Here is a 23,630-nt window from a genome sequence, read left to right as displayed (position 1 = left end):
AACTTATTTTGGTTACTATTATTCGCTGAAGTTATCGATAGAAGTGAACCAAATGTTGTAAAAAATGTATTATGGTTTTATATAGTATTTAACGACAATATTTGCTAAATATTTATAATTTGGACTAAACAAATATTTTAGGTAAGATTTTATTATTTTTTATACTACCTCATAGTAATATTTGGTAATTATTGACAAAATTAATAGAACAACAAATTACTGTAAAAAAGACATTATTCCTTCAGATTATTTGACATTAATACATGATGATTAGTGGAAAAACCAACTGAACAAATGCTATAGGGCAAATTTTATTATTCTTTCATATTACTTAACATTAATACCTGATAATTACTGAAAAACCAATTGAACAAATACTATAGGGAAAACTTTATTATTCCTTCATATTACTTAACATTAATATTTTGTATTTATTGAAAATACCAACTGAACAAATACTGTAACAGCAGACTTTATTATTCCTATATATTATTTGATAGTAATACCAGATATTTATTGAGTAAATCGATTAAACAAATACATTAGGGTAAACTTTATTATTCCTTCACACTACTTAATTATAATATTTGATATTTACTGACAAAGCTCAATTAAATTCGATACTTCATTGAAAACTATATTATTCTTTCCCAACATTAGATATCAATTATCACGATCAACTAAACAAATACTACTTCGATACCCTTTATTATTCTTCCTTTACGTTAAATCTCAATATTCAAAATCGAGTAAACAAATACTCGAAATAAATTTTTATTATTCTTTTCGATAATACAAATCCACGCGAATCTTTCTCTCTCGCCACTCCCTGCATTCGAAGTTTGACACGAATCCTGAAATATACGGAAATATTCAGGAACGGCAACACGCCATGCGTTATTTACAGAGGATACATGTACACAAGCCTAACGTAAGTGAGAAAGATAAAGAAAAAGTAAGAAAGAAAGAGAAAGAAACATACTTGTGAATATGTTTGCCCGGTTGCGTGCGCGAGTGCGCATGCACGTGCATACGTAGTCACAGTACATAGTCATCGTCATAGTAGTCGTTGGGTCGTATTCGTCGTTCGATTCAAACTCAAGTCGCCACGGATATACCGCTTCGCGATGTAACTGGCATAGTGACCAAAGGTAAAACCAACCTAACCTTGCCACGGCTTGCCTGCTTGCCTGCCTGCCTGTCCGCCATCTACATGGAGTTGGTATATCGCCATTTCTGTGTGATCGTTCATACACACGGTGTACACACAATAATAACAAGATCTACAGGTGTACACATACATTTACAAGAACATCAAGATTTCTCATACACTTGTATATAAGTGTGAACCTACTTGAGGAAAATTGCAAATTTACATATTTCTATCTCTCTCTTTTTTTCTTTCTATTTCTTTTATTATTATTATTATTATTATTATTATTATTATTATTATTATTCTGTGACTGTTAATACACTCAAATTTATTATTGAAATGTGTGTCAGAAGATTACCATGAACGATGGTACATTTCATAGAAAGAGATTTATTTTAATTATTACTCTTTGAAGAAGATTATAAAATAATGTTATATTAGATGTTAAATTTGTTCAAAAATAAAATAATATTGTGTAAATAAATAATTGTAAGTAGGATATGTATCAGTAGAAATAATAATGAAAATAAATTCTTATTGAAGATAAAACATACTCCGTTATACGCATGCGCGCCCCTATAAGTAGAAGGAATAATACCGCGCCCCCGGTGAAGTAGTTTCCACCTTTATGAAGGCAGCGGACCTGTGGATTAGCAAAAAGAACCAAATACTTGGTACTCTTCAAGCACGACATCAAAAGTGGTAGCGGGCAGTGGTAACGAAGAAAAAGAAGAAGAAGAGTAGGAGGAGAAAAAAAAAGGAGGAGGATAAGGCACTGGTGGTGGAAAAAGCAGAGAAGGGGTTGGCAGGATTTGCTGGGTGTCGGAGTGGGGGTAAAAAAACACTCGAAGCTATAGGGTCCGCCAGGAGCCTAGGTAGTAACTGTGGTGGGGATAACTCACGGTCGGGGCCTGTTCGAGATCCCAACGTAGCTTCAGTCGCTCATAAGAGATCGATCAATCGGGTCTACTGAGTAGAACGTCGGTCTTAGCAGAATAACTGTAAATCTACAGTACATAGATATATATTTATATATATATATATATATATATATACACATATATATATATATATAGAGAGAGAGAGAGAGAAGAGATATAGCAAAAAAAAAAAAAGAAGAAGAGAAAAATCAGTGTGTACAGCAAACATTCTTCTTGGACATAGAAGAAAGAATTTATTTGAGAAGAATGTTTCATCGTGGTGTTATTTATCGTTAGCATGTAGTGCTTTGGGATCATCAGTTTTTTTAATAGAATCCTTTACCGGATTCCGCTCAATTATTAAATCTTCATCGGGACGATGTTTGTCAGGACTTTACAATTACTTCCACATTGAAGATACTTTTTTTTTCTTCCCTCTATAAATTAAATACTTTTGTACCAGCAACGTAACATTGCGAGAGTGTCTCAATCGTACCGTTATAGGGTATCGTTTATATAGTTTAATTATATTTAGTTTCTTTTTTTTTCATTTTTTCTTTCGATATTTATTATGTCGACGAAAATTTAAAAGTAGTAAAAAAAATATGAGCATATCGTTGGATGCATAAATTCGTTCAATCTTTACGCTCGGACCTTGTGGTGAAGAAAAATTCGGTGACCTTGACAGTCCTGGAAGGTCATCGACACAGTTGGTGTGCCGCGATTCCAAAATAGGAATCGTGGGGTGATTTTTAAAAGTGTGTTAAAGTGTATAATAACTAATTTTTTTTTCTTTTTCCATTTTTTCTTCTTAAACCATTAACTCGTTCAGTGTCCGCCAACGCGTGCGGACCCATAATCATTGTTCGCAAAGATGCCGAAGATTTTTCTCATCAAAAATCGACTTCACCAGCAACAATTAAGACTTCTTGAAGCTCAACATGTTGGCAAAAGTCCTTCCCCTTGCAGCGGTAAGGAAAGTCCACTTGGTACCTCGGAACCGCTCAGTCTAATTGTGAATAAACATCAATGTAAGTAAACAATCTCATTCTCTTAAACGGTTTACACTATAATCTTTTTTTTCTTTCTTTCTTTCTCTAATTCCCTAATTCAAACATTCACAATAGTAGATCCTGTTCAATCGAAACTGTAGTTATCTTTAAATTTAACTCGTTATTTAAAATTAAAATACATATATCAAGTCGTTTTATCAAAAAAAAAAAAATAAAAACAGATATAAATTTATTAATGTTATTATAATATTTTTATTCACTTTCAATAACAAATCTTCAATTATAGTGTTGTTCAAAAAAAAAAAAGAATATGAACAATATAAAAGTTTCTGGATACAAAAAAAAATTGTTAGTTATTTAGTTATAAAAATATTTTAGTTATTAATTTTTAGTTAGTTATATTCAATTATTATTTTTAGTGCTATTATTTAGTTAAAAAGTTCTTAGTTATATTTAGTTATTATTTCGATAAAACTAAATTTTTAGGGATACATTGCTGTGAAATACAATTACCTGAATAAACAACATTGTGTTACCCGTTTTGACATATAAAGAAGACGTGAGAAAGGAAAGAAAAAGTACATAACAGAAATCTACCACATAGTATATGAATTCGTAGAAAAGATACCTGCCTTTTCCTTAGTGTGTAGTAGATAAATATGTAAACATATACCCTATTCTAAAGTAATGTAAACAATGTCGAGCTTAGGACACGCGAGAGGCCCTTAATAAGTTTGACTCTTCGATGATCGTATATAAACGTTCTTTCCTTATTCTTTGACGTCTTCATCGGATATCATTTTAATAACAATACGTATGATCATTTCTTTCTCTCTCTCTCTCTCTCTCTCTCTCTCTCCCTCTCTCTTTCTTTCTTTAAGTTAATATTTTTTTTCTCTCTTAATCCTCTCTTGACCGTAAGAAAAGAAACGACTTACTTTTTTTTAATTGTTTTCTTTCTTTCTCGAGAGTTACCAAAGAGCTGTGGTAAAACGGGACAAAGCAGGGACCTACGAAAGATTCCTCGTTAAAATTCGTGGTTTATTCTCGCCGAGTTCCCTTCTCCTTTTTTTTTTCTTTTTTTTTCTTTTTTTTCCTACTAATGAACGCAACCCCAATATAAAAATGTATACGTAGATAAAAATATAAGAAGAAAAGATTAAGGTTCGTCGGTTATTCGAATATTCGTTTTGCAGGTGTAGACCGCCGATTGCTCTCGCATGTAAACCCTCCATTGCGTTTCGGTAATACGAATTTTAATTCTAACAGTAATCGTATATAATTATTGTATCCCTTCCTGTTTTAAAGTAAATTTTTTTTTCAGAAATAAATCACCTTCGTAAGAAATTTGTTTAATTATTCATTTATTCATATCTTGTTTCTTTGTTTCTTTCTTTTTTTTTCTTTCTGGAGTTTTTTTCTTTTTATTATATTTAAATAGAGAGAAAAAAAAAGTTTGAAAAGGAAAGAGAGAAAAATGATTTAAGAAACGTTAGCGTTGTAATTTTTTTTTTTAATTTTTTTTTTTTTGCATTCTATTCCATTAATCATACGCGTGAATTAATGACGATAAAGCTATCATGCTTAGGTGCATAATCCTTAATAGAACTAGTAGAAGGATAGAAATTCTATGAAGTCGTGCATTATCCGTCGTCGGTCCGTAAGATATTGCATAACTATTACTACTAGCCATGACCGTTTCTTAGCAAAGAAGGCAACATCTTTTTACGCGTCGGTCATCGTTGGACAACGGTATTATGAGTAGACGAGTATTCCAGATGCGAGTCAGTCGGTCTATTCGTTTATGTAAATATACTACAAATAGCGGTATAGTTGTGAGTTATGCATTAAGTAAACGGTAAAGTAATATGTATATATATGAAATACAAGATATATAAACTCTAGTTTTTCGTAAGAGTACAAAAATATATAGGATTGCAAACGACGTGATAAAAGAAACTTCAAGAAAACAAAAGAAAAATCAAATCATACAATGAATATCTCGTAAAGATTTATATTGTCTATTTTTGTATTTTGTAGAAAAATGATTAGAAATATCCCTAGTAGCACAAAATATTGAATACACGTGTATTTAATATTAAAAGAACATTGAATCTCTTTTTAATATTAAATACACATGTATTCAATATTTTTCAATATTTTGTACTATTAGGGATAACTCTAACCATAGAGAAGAAAATTAAATTAATAATACACAAATATTTTCTTAAGTTTATTTATTAAAATGTTTTGAAAAATAATAAACGTTGGATGAGAAAAAGATTGAGATAGAAATGAAATGAGGGGGAAAAATAATTTAGATTTCAAAGGATAGGAATTTTGAGAGTATCTCGTAGTAAAATTACTTATTCTTTTTCTTTTCATTCGACTCAAAGCACGAAAAAGAAGAAGAATACAAAAAGAAGTCATTGAATTTTATCTTTCTATTCATTTCTCGTTACGTCTTCCAACGGAGAGAGTATTAGGTACTCCTGTTCTATCTACCTATCGAACGATCGTGGTTTACAACGGTATAGTGAGTAGGAGGGTGAGTCAAATTTGTGAGTTCTAAAACTGGTTTAGAAATGTGGTTCTGGTCTTCTTCTTCTTCTTCTTCTTCCTTTCTTAAAGCATTCCATTGTACATTTTCGAATCAGTGAGTTCTTTTGTCAGTAGAAAAGAAAGAGGGAGAGAAAAAACATACAAAAGAGCAAGAAAGATAAAAGAAGTAACAAAAATAAATAAAAAAATAAGAGAAAAAGATACAAAATAATATGTCGATGGCCCACCAAAGAGACTACTACCGCATTGCAGGTGCAAAGATGCGCTCGCATAAGCGGATGAAGCGTTAATTGCTTACGTAAATTAAAAAACATGAGGAAGAAACGTTATCGGTTAAATGAATTCATCGTGAGAGAGTAAAAGATTCTCCTCTTTCTCTCTCTCTCTCTCTTTCTCTCCTTTTTTATATTTTTTTTCCTTTTTATTGCTTTGAGATATAATTAAGATGCTTAACACGTTTACATCTTAATCCATAAATATTTGTTTTTATATACTTTTTATTATTAGGTATACATTAATTATTTTTGTTATATAAATTGTATGAAATATTACATTTCATATTTTAAAAATATTTATTTTTGGTAAATTTATAAATAATATATTATCATTAATATCAATTCTATTTATTTAAAAATTTGAATATTCAAATAATTTTCTTTTATACAAATTTATATTGATTAACCTAGAAATAAAAATATATACTATAAAATTATATATATATATATAAAAGAACCATCGCTTTATTAATATACAAATTATATCTAATAAAAATGTGATAATTCTAATATATCAAATATTCCATAAAAAGAAACTTCCCATAAATTCAAGAACGGTATAATTATTATTACATAACCTAAAATATAAGAACAAAAAGTCCAGTTATAATTGCTTTTATTCACCTATATTATTTTTTTTAAACGTTCCACGAACATAATTAAATAAATTCAACTTGTCAAGGGTAGAAAAGTGTTAGTACAAGTCCGTGGTTATTTGTAAGGGTTATCGAGAGAGGATAATCAAGTGTTCTGTTCAAGCGGTATTCATGCTGACGTGATGCCCATGACTCGTTTGGATAGAGTGTCACAATTATACAGACACGCACAAACACACAAAAAAGTAGCAGCATATGTAGTATATATAAAGAAGGAAAGAGAAAGAGATGGTCTTGCGTGAACCGTCCAGGGACTTCAATGCCTGAGTAAGAAGGGCGTTTGAGTCGCTCCACTCAACGAACGCAGTTTCATCAACGACGCACTAGTACCGTCTCTTCTTTCCTATATCTCGTTAAAAGATACTAATTAAGTGGTACTTCAATTAGCTAACACTCAAACACTCAATTACTGACAATAAGTATATATACTTAGAAAGAAAAAAGAAAACAAGTGTATGTTAATATTGAAATGTATAATTCAGGTTATTCGTGAAATAAATAATTAATATGTAAAATTATTAAGCGTTTTAAGAAAAGGATATAAAAAGAATTTCATTGTATATTTAAATTAGTTATTTCATGAAATAACGAAGTAATATATGAATTCATAAGAGTCGAGTAGTTAACGTATATTGAAATTGAAATTTGATCCGTCTTTGAAGTATTTTTTTTTTCTACAATACAACAATGCTTATATTTATTCGTTCTTATTTCTTACTGTACTTTGAAAACCAATGTTCTGTTAGTAGTATTATTCTATCGGATCTAATCAACGGATCCAATTTCAATTTCATACTTTAAACTACTCAACTCTCGTGAATTGTTATATTATCTAATTAAAGTATATAATTTTTTTTCTTTCATATTTTAATTGATTCATATAATTTTTTCATAATTTAACTGTTTATTTGGTAAATTAATGGATTTTATATTTTAACGGTAATATTTATACCTTAAAAGCTATTAATTCATATTTACGTATGTATCTTTCTTTCTTATTTCATTGAATAATTATTTTATATGTTTTATATATTAATAAAAACGAATTCAATGAATTGGAATAGATAAAATTGTGTAAACGTTTTTTATTCTCTCCATTGGTTAGATCTTCGAATAATTCGAAACCGTTAGAAGTACATCGATCGGAAAAGAGAATAAAAATTTGAAATTCACCGTGGTCGTTTGAATCATGTGTTAGTAGTGTTCGGTGTCCTTGACAGAAAGATAGTTTTTATTTGTGTATGTGAATATAAATAAGTATATATGTGTTGTATATGTATATTTGTGTGTATTGTGTACAGCCGTTAGATTAAGGACCTTCGACTTTCGCAGGCGTCTCACGAACGTGTTGCGTAATTTCTGGATTCACGAACGTAAAACCTCGCTCCCAACCTGTTTTTAATGCCCACAGAAAGAAGAAAAAAGGAAAAATAAGAAAAAAAAAAGATAGAAAGAGAGACTAATGTCGGTTAGGTTTTACAATACTGTGATATATTCTACGCATATTAGAAGAAGAATAAGGATTGGGGGAGGAGAATTAGTATTAGTGAGACGAGATACCTCAACCGACGCGTGTAAGGACATCTATAATTTAAATTCAACTAACGTAACGACTAAGTTTCAGTACCAGATAAAACCACCGACCTTTTACATTTCAATTATTCATTCATTCATTCATTCTCACGGTAAATCGATCTTTAGATTTAAAACGAATGAACTGCAAAATTATTTCGTAATTTCTTATTGTAGATTTATACTATTTACTTACTCGTATATAATATTTTATTTTACATGTTTATAGTAAAAGAAAAATTATTATTAGTACATAAATTGATATAAATCTAATGATAATTATTTAATAATTATATTTTGCATAATAAAAATAAATTTCAAATTACATTTACTTTGGTAATTGTAAATATTTTTCTTTTACACAGATATGAAAATAATAAAATCACTTATTTATTTAGAAAAAGAAAAGATAAAATACACTTGTATAGGATATTTTTCGCAGAAAATTTGAACCGGATGCGGGACGTCCCGTTCGATGATCGTCTTATCGTATTTGTGAAATCGTTAATTCTTTATTTCACAAAGAATTCTTAGTAAATTGAATTATTTGTTACGAATGAATAGATAGATAATCTTTCTTAATCTTTTTGATATATTGTAAAATTTTCTTGAACATTCTTAACGTATGATAGACAATCTAAATTTGTTTTATTTTTTAATCGTATTACACTTATGTTCTTATGCCCGTAATTAACGGATAATCAACCTTTGCATACGAACTATTAGTTTTGCAATGTACAAGTAAAAAAAGTAAGACAAAAAAGAACAGATAATAAAACTAGTTTTAACAATGTGATCGGTGATTTAATTAAATGTATTTTTCTTTTTGTTTCTTTTTTTTTTAATCCAATGTATTGGGTTGACAAGAAAATCATTTCGGCTTGCACCAATAGATAAAGATATGTTTGTTTCGTTATTCTTTTGTTAATGTTAGAATTTTGTTCTTTTAAGGTTTGGTAATTGACACTTTTAGGTTGCTATAGAAACAAATTCTGTATAATTTTGTTTACAACTGTTACTTTAGAAACAATTAAGTTTTATTTCACGCTAGAAAACCTAAATTACTTTCTTGCCAGCCTAATAGATCATAAAATTTGCAGACGGATCTCAAACGATTGGCCATCGAATGTTAATATAAAAATAATTTTGCTACAAAAACATGAACGTTACGACTCTAAAATTACGCGCTAATCGACAGAATATAAGAGAAGAAGAGAAAGAAGTTTAAGATTAAAAAATAAGACAAAAATGAAAAAACAAAAAAAAAGAAACAAATTACTACGAAATGAGAAATCGTTCGAGTAAAATCTTTAGATTGAGACAAACGGTCGATGATATAACACTAGTTTAATAATAATGACGCTTCGTTGTGGATAACGTAACTGCGATTATTCTACTCTCTCGGTACGTCGGCACGAAATCGTGCACGCGCATCCAACCGGTGAGAGACTAGCGAACAAACGAACGAACAAACGAACGAACAAACGAATGAACAAACCAGCAAGTTGATTTACAAGTACCGAGTTTAGAGCAAGATTTATCGAGCCTTTCTGCACTTGGCCCCCTTGCTTCGAAAGAATTTCGGTCACGGCCCTCTTGCGCCATTAGCCTCCGTCGCGACGACGTTACACGTTCTCTCGGAAAACACATTTATATACATCTGTATATATATATATATATATATATATATATATATATATTGTGTATTTGGACGTAACTCATATATGTATTTGTAATACGTGTTTGTACATAACTTGTGTTTGTATGAAAGTGTGTATACTATGTGTGTGTGTGAATTGTACGTGTTCTGTGTAAGTAAATAAAGGTATGTGTTGGTACTTACACACACATTTTACTTACAATGTTTGATGGCGCTTTCGAGCGAGTTTCTGCCTCGAGGCTGCCGACTTCTCTTCGACTTTTCTCGAGATTGATCGTGTCTCTCTTTTTATCGAACATATCTTTGTCAAACTCTTACCTTTAGATCCCTTTACATCATTTTTATATTTTATTATTTTATCATTTTATTTATTAAATATATATTTTTTTAATTTAATACTATGTTAAAAAATAAACATTGGTACAATGTTTCTTTTTGTTAAGATTGTATGATAAAACTAGAATTGAATCTTTTTTTCATACTTGAAACAAAATACATTTGTAATTTATATAATACTTTTTTTTGCGTTCATAATACGTGTAGAATTTGAAAATTAATGGAAATTGTAAATCAATTCGTTGACCTTAATTCAAATTAGAAATTTTCTAACTTGAAATAAATCAGTATCGACAACGTATTTAACAATAAATTCCTATTTATATATTTTATCAAATATGATTAGATATATTTATATATCTATAACAAAAGTAGTAGTTAAGACCTACTTTATTATATACAATCCTGTAACTGGTTGGATAGGAATACATAGGTATACATATATATATAGAGGTACCCACATAGGGGATCACAGAGAGACAAGCTTGTCTAGTAAATGTGTAAGTGCTACACGTACTTACTCTCGTATGCATAGAAAAGCACGCACAGTGAACTCACGGAGGCATCACGAGGCATTGTAATTCGTTACAATGGCTGCATATCCTGGTATACCTAGTCTCGTCTCTTCCCCTTGTCTGGTCACAGGTGCACATCACTGAGTACGATTATCTGAATGTCAAAAGAGAAAAAAAAGAGAAAGAGAGGGGTCTTTCTTTCTTTGTCTCTGTCTTTCTGCCACTGTCTGTATGTCAGTATTCGCATTTGTACCGCAAAAGTATATATATATATATATATATATATGTATAGTTACTTATCTATACATGAAACCTATATGTCTATCTATTTCTCTCTTGATGGTGGTCGGTAAAAGTATTTGTACATAGGAATCGAGGACGAGCTTCCCTAGTGATAAACTGACAGGGAAATAGTATTCTCTTAGAGAGTACTACCTATTCTTTTATAGGAACGGAAGTTATGTTAAAAGTTTACGTATAAACCCGTTTTTTGTCTTGTTCTAGGATCGATTGATCATTGTTGACTAGAAAATCAAAGGAAGGAAATGATGTTTCCTTTCATTTAAGGAACATCTTTATTATTTTCTTTTCTAATTATCTTGTTATTTTTGTACTATCTACTTTTTCAAAATTAAGATTAACAAAGTAATGTAAAAGAAATAAAGAATGGATCATTGATCGATTGATCACTATTTAATTAGTAATCAAAGAAAGTAAATTATGTTTAAGAATAACCTTACTATTTTCTTTCTAATTATCTTGTTAATTTTTTAATATATATTTATTTTTCGTTTAATTTTAATTTTAATATTTAACACACAAAAAATATCAAATGAAATAAGAAATAAAAATTGAGAAGATTTTACATTTGATTGAATTTTTAAGTTTTCCTTTCTAATTATCTTGTTTATTTCTTTCTTTTTTTTTGTAATTTTTTATTTTTTACGTGATATTTTTTACAATTGAAAAGAAAAATGAAATTAAATAAAGGAATCGAGGATTTTACGAGTATCAATTTTTAAAGAAACTTTTTTTCTTCTATTTTCTATTATCTTCGTAAAATATTGAAACATAAAATTAAAACAAAATGAAGTTAAAAGAAATGATTGTACAATAACTTGTTAATATTGCAAATAAGATAGAATAGCAGCAAAACTAGTTAGACACATTCCGTAGAGTTGACCACAACGAATACACACATGAAGCTTTGCGCGTTCCTCTTTCGGTGCATATCGTGGTTAAGTGGATTGCGCGTGAACTGCACGGAAATTGCGCAGAACGAACGGTATGCAAATGCGAGTGCCGTTTCGTCGCCATTAGAGGCGACGCGACCAATGTGAAAAAAATAAAAAGAAAAACAAATAAAAATAAATACGGCGAAAGATGAATAAAAAAGAAAGGAAAAGAACATAATTTTTTCATGTAATAACATCTACAAAACATAAAATAAAATCACATAAAAGAAGAAGAGGATAAAAACGAAGGTACGGAAAAAGGAAAGAAAAAAAAAGAGTAACCTAACTTTTTATGTAATAGAAGTGTAGAACTAATATAAACAACAACAAAAAACAAAGAAAGAGAGAGAGAAGAAGAAGAAAAAACAGTTTAGATTATTTTCTTTCGTCTTTACCGACGAAGCACGTGAGCGCAAGCGCATGAGACACATTTTCACCGAATGCCAAGGTTACATGTTCACGTAGAGTAGGCTACGATCTTCCGCCGATAGAAAGGATTCATGTGGAAACGTGAAATGCCGATATTGAAGAGAAAAGAGTCCTGAAAGAGGAAGAAAGAAAGAAAAAGAGATGGAAAAGGGGTGGGGAGGAAATGGCGTTGTCCCGTACGCGGCCATTACGTAAGCCAACTAACATAAGTGGCTGCGTATGCGGTGTCACCTTGCACCAGGACGACACGACGAGCTTCGACCCACGCACGGTACCGCTAGACAAACGCTATGCAGATACGCAACACAACGCAACGTATCTTTAGTTGCGTGCAACTCTCTTTGCAATGCGAATAGACCAGGAAAAAATATCTTTTTATTTAGTCTTAATAAATACATCCGTGATTTATACTTCATTTTATTCATTTTAAGTTCTTAGGTGTGTAGCAATTAATTTTCGATGCTTTATTATTAAATTATAATTTTGGTTTGAATGTAAATAATCTCCCGCCATATTTATAACCGCCATTTTGATAACCAGGGTAAAATGGAGACCATATCCAATAATAATGGACATATGATTACTTTACAAATAAATACTAAATTTGATTAAAAAAATGAAGGAAACAAGCACCAAATTAATTGTTACAATTAATATAACAAAAATTGTTTCTATGTTCAGCTCAAAACTTTTCAATTCATCCATAAGTTTTTGGATAGCCATTTTGAAGAATGAAATATAATTGAACTTTTTCCATGCTTAGTTTGTCTTTTAAAAATATTTCTATCATTCAGATATGTATACGATATAAACATTTTAAAACATTGAATAAAAAAACCTTTATATATAATTGTTTAATATAAGTCAGTCATTATGGTGGACGTGATTAAAATTATTTTCTAAATAATCAAAATATTTCTACTCGATTATATTCAATGCACGTTATGAGTATTGTTCTTTACAAAAATCTTAACCTATGACGTCCGACATAACTGAATATTCTCTAAAGTATTACTTCTTAGAATACACGGAATGTTACCCGCAAGAAAATAAATTCATTAAACAATCCTGATCATCGATATGAGGTTTACGATGACCGACGTGTCGATGAACGATCTTTATCTATATGTTGAAGGATCGGTGCATTGTTCCTATGCATATTAAATGAACGCATACACATAAGATAGAACACACCACCCATGTAATTGTGATAAACCCACAGACTGTAGGATACATAGTGAAGGGTTATGGCTGTGGGTAGCCGAAAGGAAAGCAAAAACTTGGAAAAAGGACTCGAGGGAGTGGTCGACTTTGGAAGTAGGTCGACGACTAAACTGAGGCGTTTCATTCGATCGAACGGAGAGCCAACCACAAAGAAGTAGTTTGACATGAAGTGGCCGGTCAATATACTTTTGAATTTCTTTCATTAACATCTAACACATTCAAGTTCCGATCATTAATCATCTAAATTTGATCTATGTTTATACAGCAAAAAATAAAGTACAAAATGTAAAAAATAAAATGTTCAAAGGACTAGGATCATCATTTTCATACGATTTAATTATTTTTCTTTCTATTTGAATAATCTTCTTTTTTTTAATATAATTAGTCTACAAAAATTCTATTATAGTTCCTAACCAATTATATTTTCTTGTTTAATTAGTGTTTGTTATTTTATTGTAAATCAATCCTATTCTCGATAGTAAGGGATTCAAAATGTTGCTACGAATTGGTATTTCGATATTGTTCATTGAAATAATAACTAATCTTAATTTTTCGTATACGTTGATTCTTGATTAGTTTAAAGAATAAAATAATATTGTTGCTAAAGGAGTAAAAGAAAATTATATTAGACTTTCTGACCGATTTAATTTCTCTCTATCGGCCATTTATCGGTCCTTAGTGTCTTGCTGGAGAGCAATCCTGTTCTCGAGCGTGCGTCTTTGGTTGTTCGGGGCCCTCCAAGTACCGGTTTCCTTTTAACGTTCTCTAACTCTCTTATATTCTTCTCTTCGGTTGCTTTATTTCTTCTCTTTCTTTTTGACTGACTGAAACGAAAAGTGAGAAAGAAAGAGAAAAAGAGAGGGAGATAGAGAAAGAAGGTATGAACAGAGAAAGACATTGGTACGTGGATCACGTGGCTTCTACAGGTATTTATAGCATCGTGGTAGAACCTGCAAGATAAAGAATAAAAAGATGAGGATGAGAAAGAATAAGAAAAAGAATGAAAAAGGAAGATTTAGACGCCAAACTCGTACTGATCAATAGAGTTTCTCATTGAAGCGTAGCGTCTGATCGAATGGAACCGCCATTTTGAAGAGGATCCATTCTTTTAGATTTCTTCATTACTTTTTATTTGCTTTCTTTCTTAAGAAAATCAACTTTTTTGGTATACTTGATGAAACTTTCTAGCTTAAGCATTGTTTCTTATAAATAATACTTTTGCATATAGTATACAATATAATACAATATATTTTTGTTTAGAAATAGTATTCTAATTTATGACTAACTAAATTTCGAGAATAAAAGCTCTATCTTTTATAATATATTATTAAAATAATGTTTGTCTTCTAAAAATATTTATTATATTTTGTATTTTATTCATTAATATTAATCCAGTTACATCAAACATGAAATATTTATCACAAATGAAACCAGTCGATTAGCATAAAAGTAATTAAAAAAAATATAAATCCATACGTTCGATATCGAGTAAATAAATATTGTCAAGTGTGTAGATAAAGAATCGAAAGTTTCTCGTTCGATTATCATTAAAATCAATCATTTAAATGAATCACGAGAGGTTAATATTCATAGAGTCGGAGAATGTTTTTTTGTTTCATTCTTCGTACGATAACTCGTTCTAATCATTTCTTTTCGTCCCCGATCTCTATGAAAAAGTCTTTCTCTAGATCGTTCGATTACTTTTGCCCATAATTATTGGTATGAGCAATAAAGTATCATAAAAACTTAGCGTCCTCGTAGTAGCTCCTTTACTTCCTAGTTTCCGCTTCAACGACTCGCCAACATATTGACTTAGTGTCCTCGTCCTGCATTCAACTACCTAACACTAGTTTGATGTCAAAGTCAATATTACAATACTATATACTATACTATATATATTATATATATATCATAGCTAGAAAATTCCTTTCAATTAATTCAGTGGTCTCTTTAACATATTTACTTATACATTTATAAAGTCATTTTCTTGTCTTTTCATGGAATCGAGTCATATATATATACGAAAACCTTCTCACACTTATCCAATACTACCAAAGAAGTTGTTGTGTCTTTTTAACAGTCAACAAAATACGATTTTTATTTTATCCGAACGAGTCATCTATCCATTTTATATTAACCGTGCCCACGTTGTTTGAGACTTCAATGATTTTTTGACTATGCATCAGAAATGGAAAATCAAAGGAAGCATTTTCGTCCTTTATATTCAAATTAATTTATATAATTATAATATATAAATAAAATAATATAATTTAAATTGATATAATTATAATATTTTCTATCCGAATGTACCCAAAAATATTTGTCCACCATTCTTGAAATTATATTCTCTGCCCATCAATGTCTATCGGTATGTAAGATATATAACAAAACAAAACTATAAATCTATTATAATAAAACTGAAAGAAAAAGAAGGTCAGGTTTATTTAAAACGAAGAAGATAAAGACGAAAAAAAAAAAGAAAACATTTCTAGTCACCACCTTACGGTATTCGCGGATTTTCAAGGTCGCTCGTAAACTCCATGCAGACGTGGACGTTACGAGGTACTCCACTCCGTCATCGTTATTCCGTACGATACGGTCGTAAAAACCTTGAAGAAAGAGATAGAAAGAAAGATTAAAGAAAGATTAAAGAAAGACAGAAGGAACAAAGTTAAATTGATTTCTTTACTGATCCATAGATCGCGATAAAACTGAGGACGATCGTGCTACTACACCGGAATCATTGAGAAGCAGTAGTCCAGTACCATCGCCACCACCAGTACCATGTCAATCAACAAACAACACACCATCCAATACACCACCGAGACGTTTTATTTCAAGTATACTTGGTGGAGATGTACCTTATGGAAGTAGAGGTCACGTATTAACACGTGCAGAACGCAAAGAATACAGTTCACCACCGATTATTCCTACACCTTCCGGAGATGCACCTCAATTTATTACAAAAACAGAAAAACTCGTATTACCGAGGCCACCCACCCCACCGAAGGTTCCACGTGTCGAACCACCGACCAGAGTCTCAGTGATTCAGAGGGTACCACACCAGAGTCAAGGTAACTCCAGAAGGGAAGAGAAGATCGAAGTTCCTCAAAGTCAGGAGCCTGAGCAGGTGCGTCCACTCGGAAAAAAACTGGTTTCTTTTACATATATACGCATACTTACGTATATATTTCGTAGTATACTTGTGAAGATTCCAAAAGATTCTATGAGACTAATTCAGTAACTAAATTTGTATCAAAAATCACATTTTACAAAGAAAAAAGAAAACAATTTTATGTTTATTAACATTATTAATTAATTTTAAAAAAACTTAATGCGCGTAGCATCTTATTTTAATTAATTTCATTCCTACAACAATGTAAGAATATTAATGTTAATTATTAACATATATTTTTGTTCAGGATCAACCAATAGATTACGCTGTACCGAAAAGAAAGGAAGAAGACGATGAGAGAGGTCGTGAGACCGCAAAAGCATCACGAACCATATGTAATTCTATTGCCAGACCACTATTGGCTATGAGGCTTTCCGGGCCACAAATTGTAACGGTAGGACTTGGAAGGACCTCTAACTCCGGCAATAATGGCTCTTCCGGTTCCAATTCTAGTTCAAGCGGTAATAATTCGTCTTCTTCGGGCTCGTCTTCATCGTCGAACTCCGGTAATTCCTGTAGTTATTCCGGAGGTGGATCATCCGGTGGGGGAGGTGGTGCTGTGGGTGGCGGTGCTGGTGGAGGTGGAATGAATCCTGGTGGTAATGGGGGTCGAGGTAATTATGCCCCAAGTTCACCACCTACGGGTTCATTACCACCATTTTACGAGTCTCTCAAAGGTGGTAACAACCTGGCCAATTTTGCAAACCAATATACCACCAGTCAAGGTACATAAGAAAATTTCTATTCAGGTATATTATGTTCCATAACAGATTTCTCACGATGTATTGTGATATTTCAGGTAATAACTACCTCACGCCGACCCCAGCAATAGGAATGGAATGCGATACGGGACAACAAGATGTTAACTCGCAGCATGCACAATACAATGCGCAGGAAGGCAAACAGTATTCGTTACTGCAAAATGTTTGTGCCTCCTATGGTTTGGCACTTAAGGAAGAAGAGGATCTTTCTGCTTATAAGATCCAACCGAATGATTTATTATCCGGTCAATATAATACATATGACGTTACGGAAAACGGAATGATGGTCGACATGGTGACAGGTGCAGTTGTTGATCCATTACAAATAACAGCTACGTTGACCTTCAGCTCACCATCTGATCATACGGCATTGTTGGAAAGCCTAAGCGACGCGGCTGAATTTCTATTACCTAAATTACAATCAGGAGAAGGAGGGAACGATTTACTCGAGGACTCGTTACATTCGCCAGCCTCGGCTGGGAGTGGCATAGTTCAAGATGCAGGTCAAATGACCACGCCCGTCGAACCCAGCGTAGACCCTTTTCCTGAGCATAATATAGCCTTAACGAGAGGCTTCGATGCATCAAGGTGAGTGAGTCTTGGCACAACTATCTTAGTGAAGGTGTTCTCGCATCGAAGAAAAACTTACGGTTTTGGTACGTTTCAGGCATTACAATGGAACACAGCAACAGTTCAATACTAAACTGGTTGGTTTGACCTATGCCACTGGGGAAACTGGTTATCAACCAATCGCGAAAGAGCGATCGGAATTGGCATTGCATTTAAATCAAAATCATCAGAATCAATCGGAACCGCAATTGCAACAATTGCAAATACAAGTGCAATTGCAGCAACATCAGCAGCAGCAACAACAACAACAACAGCAACAACAACAGACTAATAATATGTCGCCCCACCATTCGCAACAGCATCAAGGATTGCTGAGCCCTGGTCTCAGTTTTGTTGGTAGCGGTGAGTTTCACTATGTATTTAGTGGTAAGTGTTTAGGTGTTAGTTACAAATACAGACTTGTGTAAATACATACAAATATTTGTTTATATGCGTGTTCAAATTAATCCATAGGATTGAATCTTAATGATCATATTTTTCCTTAAGGTTTGGAATTGGATTCTGGTAGCAGCGTTGGTGGAAGTTTACCAAGTCCCGGTGCAACAAGTTGTTCTTTGGATGGTGCTTCGACCAGCACATCTCCGTCATGTGCGTTAATGGAACATGCACCGAGTCCACCAATTGGTGGAGTATCGAACGGTGTGAACACTCAAGTAAACGGACAAGTTGCTGAACCTCCTTTATCTCAACGGGTCGGTGTACTACAGCAAAGGGTAAGCACCACCAAATTGATCCAGGCAAACGCATACTTTGTTTTTAATCCTGTTAATATATACATATATATATTTCCCATAATCTGTCTCCAAATATATGATATATTTATATATGTGATGTTATATTTTATTATAGCTGTTGTAGATATTATTCTTGTTGGATAGTATTTGTTCTGTATGTCTTATTTGTTAACATATGATCAATATAGTTTTTTATTTCGTTTAAATGATTCTATGCAATGCCAATCAACTTGAGTGCTTCCTACTGTATCACTTCGTCTCGATTAAATAATTAATCTTTCAATCAATTAATTCAATGTTCTACTCCACAGTTGGGATTACCAGGTGACTGTCAATTAGAATTCGTTAATGGTGGTCATGGTATAAAAAATCCTTTAGCTATCGAAGGACAAAGACAAGCCACTACCAGTCGTGAAGAAGACAGAGCAGCACGACCAACATCTGGAAAGGTACACATTTATAATCCATAACTCATAATTATTCATAACACGTAAACATATCATTTATTTTTTTTTCCTTAGGAGGATGGACCAATACGCTTCACTTGTCGCGTTTGCAGCAAACAATTTAACTTGCAGCGGCTTTTAAATCGACATATGAAATGCCATAGTGATGTTAAACGCTACCTATGTACATTCTGTGGTAAAGGATTTAACGACACATTTGATTTGAAAAGGCATACGAGAACGCATACAGGAGTGAGACCGTACAAATGTAATTTATGCGAAAAGAGTTTCACTCAAAGATGTTCTCTTGAAAGTCATTGCCTAAAGGTTCATGGTGTTCAACATCAGTATGCTTACAAGGAGAGACGTACCAAGGTAAAATGTGTTCTACAAAAATTCATTCCTTTTTTTCAAATCAAAATTAAACAACAAATTCATCTATTTTTTTTTTTTTTTTTTTTTGTTAAGGTTTACGTATGCGAAGAATGTGGACATACTACTCAAGAACCGGAAGTACATTATCTTCACCTAAAAGACAAACACCCGTATAGCCCAGCTTTACTCAAATTTTACGATAAACGTCACTTCAAGTTCACTAACAGCAATTTCGCCAACATGTTGCTACAGGTGCGCACGTAGACTCTCGATCTAGTTTTGTCGTTAAACAAATAAACAAAACAATACACAAATTTGATTGATAAGTTCTTAAGAACAATTACAATCGACATCAATTTCTGATTAACGTGGAAAAGGAAAAGGAATCGAAAGTGAGGGGTCTGGGAGGTGCTTAGAAATTAAGTAAGTAAAGAAAATGGGGCAGAGGGGTGGGTAGGTATGTGGGGCGGTGTTAGAGAAGAACAATCAAACAAACAAATATAAATAGAATTTGATTCGTTATGTTCTCTTAAATTTCTCTTATAAAAAAAAAAAATAAACGAGAAATATACAACGAGAGAAAATATAAAAAGATAAACAAACGACAAACAAATGAGATGAAAGTATATAAATAAAAAAAAATAATAATAAAATACTAAATTAAGTATCGAAAAGAATAGCGAAATAGAAAGTGAGGGAAAAATACTTAAAAAAAAAAAAATAAAAAAAATAAAATAAAGTATAAATAAAAAAAAAATACAACAAAGAACAAGAAAATAGTTCTTCATCGTGTAACATCTTCAGGGTGGCATGCTGCAACGAGACTCGAGGATTTCGGAAAGCTGCGTTAAGTCGGCCTCTAAAAGCATCGACAAACCACTGCAGCGTGCCACATTGTTACATTTGGGTCGGGCATCCAGTTTCTGAAGGTTCCAAGGTCGTCCAATGGTCGGAAATTCGTTTACTAGACGAATAATCTCGGGAAAATCTCTTCGGTGGAACGTACACGAAGAAGAAGAAGAAGAAGAACGACAACAAAGTCCTGTCAACTTTACTGTTGACACCTATAATCACGTTTTAATGTCACACAAAGAAAAAGATTAGAGACAATTTATTTTTTAGTTTCCTCCCGCGTATACAAAAAAAAAAGTTAGATATACATAAGGAATCAGATTTTCTTGATGAACTTAGTCGGTTCTTTTTTTTTTTTTTGTTTCATTGTTCTCTCGCGTACATTTATTTACAAATATAGAATATTTTGTCGACATGTGCAGCTATTTAGAATATATATAATATACAAGAGAGAAAAAGAGTTAAAATATATATGTAAATATTATATATAGAGAGAGAGACTGCGTTAGAATTATTAAATAATTATCCATCATTTATGAGAGATTAGAAAGAAAAAAAAAATTAAATAAAACACCCAATAACTCGGATTCAACGTTTCAGGAATGCTTATTACTTTCTTTATTTTTTTTCTTTCTTTATTCTCTTATCTTGTACTTTTGAACACTAGAGAGAGAAAGAGAGGAAAAGAGAATAAGGAATAGAAAAAAAAAGAAAAGAAAAGGTGCAATTTTTGAAGGCTTCTTATGTTTATTTTTTTTTTATTTTTCTATATTTTTTTTTATGCGATGTGAGGCAAGTTACGTTGTTTTCTGACTTGGCGGGTTGATCATGAACACGAAAGAGATGTCTGACGTCCATTGTGTTAGAAAGAGAAAATAAAATTATGTTCCTTTTCGATGCTAATATATAGACGTTGGATATCTCTTCGAAGTATATGAAAGTTTTAATAATAATAATAATGTATCATATATATATATTATAATTTTAAAAATAGTAAGATTAGAATTGATCTAATCGACTGATACGTGGAATGGTTTAAGTATGTAATGGTTAAAAGATCACTTAGATTTTAGTTTTTCTTTTCCACACTTTTTCTTTTTCTTTTTTTTTTTTTTTAAATTAATTGACCAATCAATAAAATTATTACTATTATTATTATTATTACATTGCACATTGTTCGGGGGTAATCTAATCTGTGATAGGAATAAGAATTACCCCATCCCTCCACCAAACAGATTTTTACTTGCACATTATATTCATCATTAATTATTATCATCATCGTCATTATCATCATCATTATTATTATTATTATTATTATTATTATTATTATTATTATTATTATTATAAATAATTTACTATTCGTTTAAGAAGAAATATATGTTATTGAAGTTATGAATAGTATAAGGGAACCAACGATCAAAGCATTTTGTGCAATTATAAATCTGCTAGAAGTTATTAGAATATCCATTTTTTTTAATATACAAATATATATACATATATATATATATATAATGTTTAAAATGTAGACTATTTAGAATTAATCTTCTCTTCAATTAGATTAACGGATTTTTTTTTTTTTTAATCGAGAGAACACGTAATTTGTTGACATTAACGTAAGACAAGTTTAAATAGCGTTTTTGATTTAAAAATTATTCGAAGAACGCTTCGATGACTGATATCCAAATAAAAAAAAAGACAAAAAAAGAAAGCAACAAGAAAAATCGGAAAAAAAATGGACAAATTCTCGTGTATTTAGATATGGAGATAGATACAATTTTTAAGTTTTAATATTTAGTAGGGTGCTTACTTATTTTCATTAGTTTATCATTTATTATTATTGTTATCATTATTATTACTATTAATAATAATAATATGCGGAAAACACTTCTGTAATCACATTTTTTCATTTAGAGATTATCTATTATTTATATAGATAATAATTTAGCTTTTGTTTATATTAGTTCCAAGATTTTGTAAATAATATTATTATTATTATTATTATTTTATTATTATTATTATTAATATTATTATTATTATTATACCTATACGCGTTCGTGCAAAGTATCAAAACGAAAAGAAATAAAATTAATCTCTCGAAAAATAAATAAATAAGAAAAATTTTCTTTTTTTTATGGTGATCAACCATAAAATAAAATAATTCGTTCTCTCATTAGTTTGTGATTTTTTTTTATATCTCTCTTGCTTAATTATAATTTATAGAGAGCCTATGCACATACCACAGACACACACACACACACACACATTTGCCTACAAAAACATATTAATTTGTTAGGAAATAAAATTAAAAAAATAAACAAAAATGTTTTTACTCAACGCCTTGTGTACTTCGATCCTAGCAGTACTTTATCAATACTTCGATAATCCTTTTTCACAGAAAATGCAATTTACAACAATGTATATTGGTAATAGATTTTTACTTTATTACGTTTATTATTATTATTATTATTATTATTATTATTATTATTATTGTTATTATTATTATTATTATTATTAATATAGTTATTCTTTCAAAATATATGTATTGTCATCTTCGAATATAATTTTCTATTACATTATTATACCGTTTATATTGTTATAATTTTTTAATATTAATATTAGTATTCAAATAATTTTTATTTATTATTATTATTATCTATTAGATTATTATTATTAATGTTATTATTATTATTATTATTATTATTATTATTATTATTATTATTATTATTATTATTATTATTATTATTATTATTATTTAGTTGTAATTTTATTTACATTCAGTATTCTCAAAAAAAGTATCATTATGATGTAACATAATTTTGCGACTATTTTGTTTAGCGTGTATTAATGTTACTATTATTATTACTATTATTATTATTATTAATATTAATAATAATATTATTATTATATCATTATTAATCTTATTATCATTGTCGTCGTTATCATTGTCACACCTCGTCGTTATTTTAGTACTAATTATATGTATAAGTTTATTAATTATTGTCGTAATACTTAGATGCATCCGATTTAGGAAAACACAGAACGATAGTGAATACGTATAAAAATGGAACTCAATCATCCTGAAGAAAATTGAAACCATTTTATTATAA

The 23,630-nt window shown here is 30.7% G+C and overlaps 1 protein-coding gene and 1 long non-coding RNA gene across 5 annotated transcripts; one reads left to right on the top strand and one right to left on the bottom strand.

Moving 5' to 3' along the window:
* Positions 1 to 568: 568 nt before the first annotated feature.
* LOC149031082 (uncharacterized) lies at positions 569 to 1,815 on the bottom strand. Its single transcript, XR_016178094.1, has 3 exons — positions 1,708 to 1,815; positions 983 to 1,236; positions 569 to 854 (listed from the first exon to the last, which is right to left on the bottom strand). It is a non-coding gene; the product is annotated as an uncharacterized LOC149031082 (long non-coding RNA).
* A 232-nt stretch (positions 1,816 to 2,047) lies between these two features.
* On the top strand, positions 2,048 to 21,093 carry LOC107068522 (uncharacterized). Of its 4 annotated transcripts, none has more exons than XR_016178057.1 (10): positions 2,048 to 3,104; positions 16,250 to 16,680; positions 16,973 to 17,450; positions 17,525 to 18,074; positions 18,154 to 18,458; positions 18,603 to 18,829; positions 19,162 to 19,299; positions 19,372 to 19,671; positions 19,765 to 20,094; positions 20,476 to 21,093. XR_016178057.1 is itself a non-coding variant. In XM_089176816.1 (10 exons), the coding sequence occupies exons 1-10, from the start codon at positions 2,948 to 2,950 to the stop codon at positions 20,596 to 20,598; spliced, it is 2,808 nt and encodes a 935-aa protein (XP_089032942.1). In that variant the 5' UTR covers positions 2,048 to 2,947; the 3' UTR covers positions 20,599 to 21,093. The 4 variants fall into 4 exon arrangements, 3 of the variants coding, with proteins under 3 accessions (XP_089032942.1, XP_015180501.1, XP_089032941.1); XM_089176816.1 differs by having other exon boundaries at positions 18,603 to 18,769; positions 19,765 to 19,923; XM_015325015.2 differs by having other exon boundaries at positions 19,765 to 19,923.
* The last annotated feature ends 2,537 nt before the right edge of the window (positions 21,094 to 23,630 follow it).

Source organism: Polistes dominula, unplaced genomic scaffold, assembly GCF_049000335.1.
Source record: "Polistes dominula isolate Pdom_NZ unplaced genomic scaffold, Pdom_raw_medaka contig_12, whole genome shotgun sequence".
NCBI lineage: Eukaryota > Metazoa > Arthropoda > Insecta > Hymenoptera > Vespidae > Polistes > Polistes dominula.
Note: the sequence above shows the minus strand (reverse complement) of the source record. Positions and strands in the feature narration are given on the sequence as shown.

Excerpts from the sequence above, each read along its gene's own strand:
- LOC107068522 (XM_015325015.2), top strand. The coding sequence starts at position 2,948 with ATGCCGAAGATTTTTCTCATCAAAAATCGACTTCACCAGCAACAATTA. Across the intron at positions 17,451-17,524 it reads CCAATATACCACCAGTCAAG|GTAATAACTACCTCACGCCG; the intron begins GTACATAAGAAA and ends GTGATATTTCAG. Across the intron at positions 19,924-20,475 it reads TCGCCAACATGTTGCTACAG|GGTGGCATGCTGCAACGAGA; the intron begins GTGCGCACGTAG and ends TAACATCTTCAG.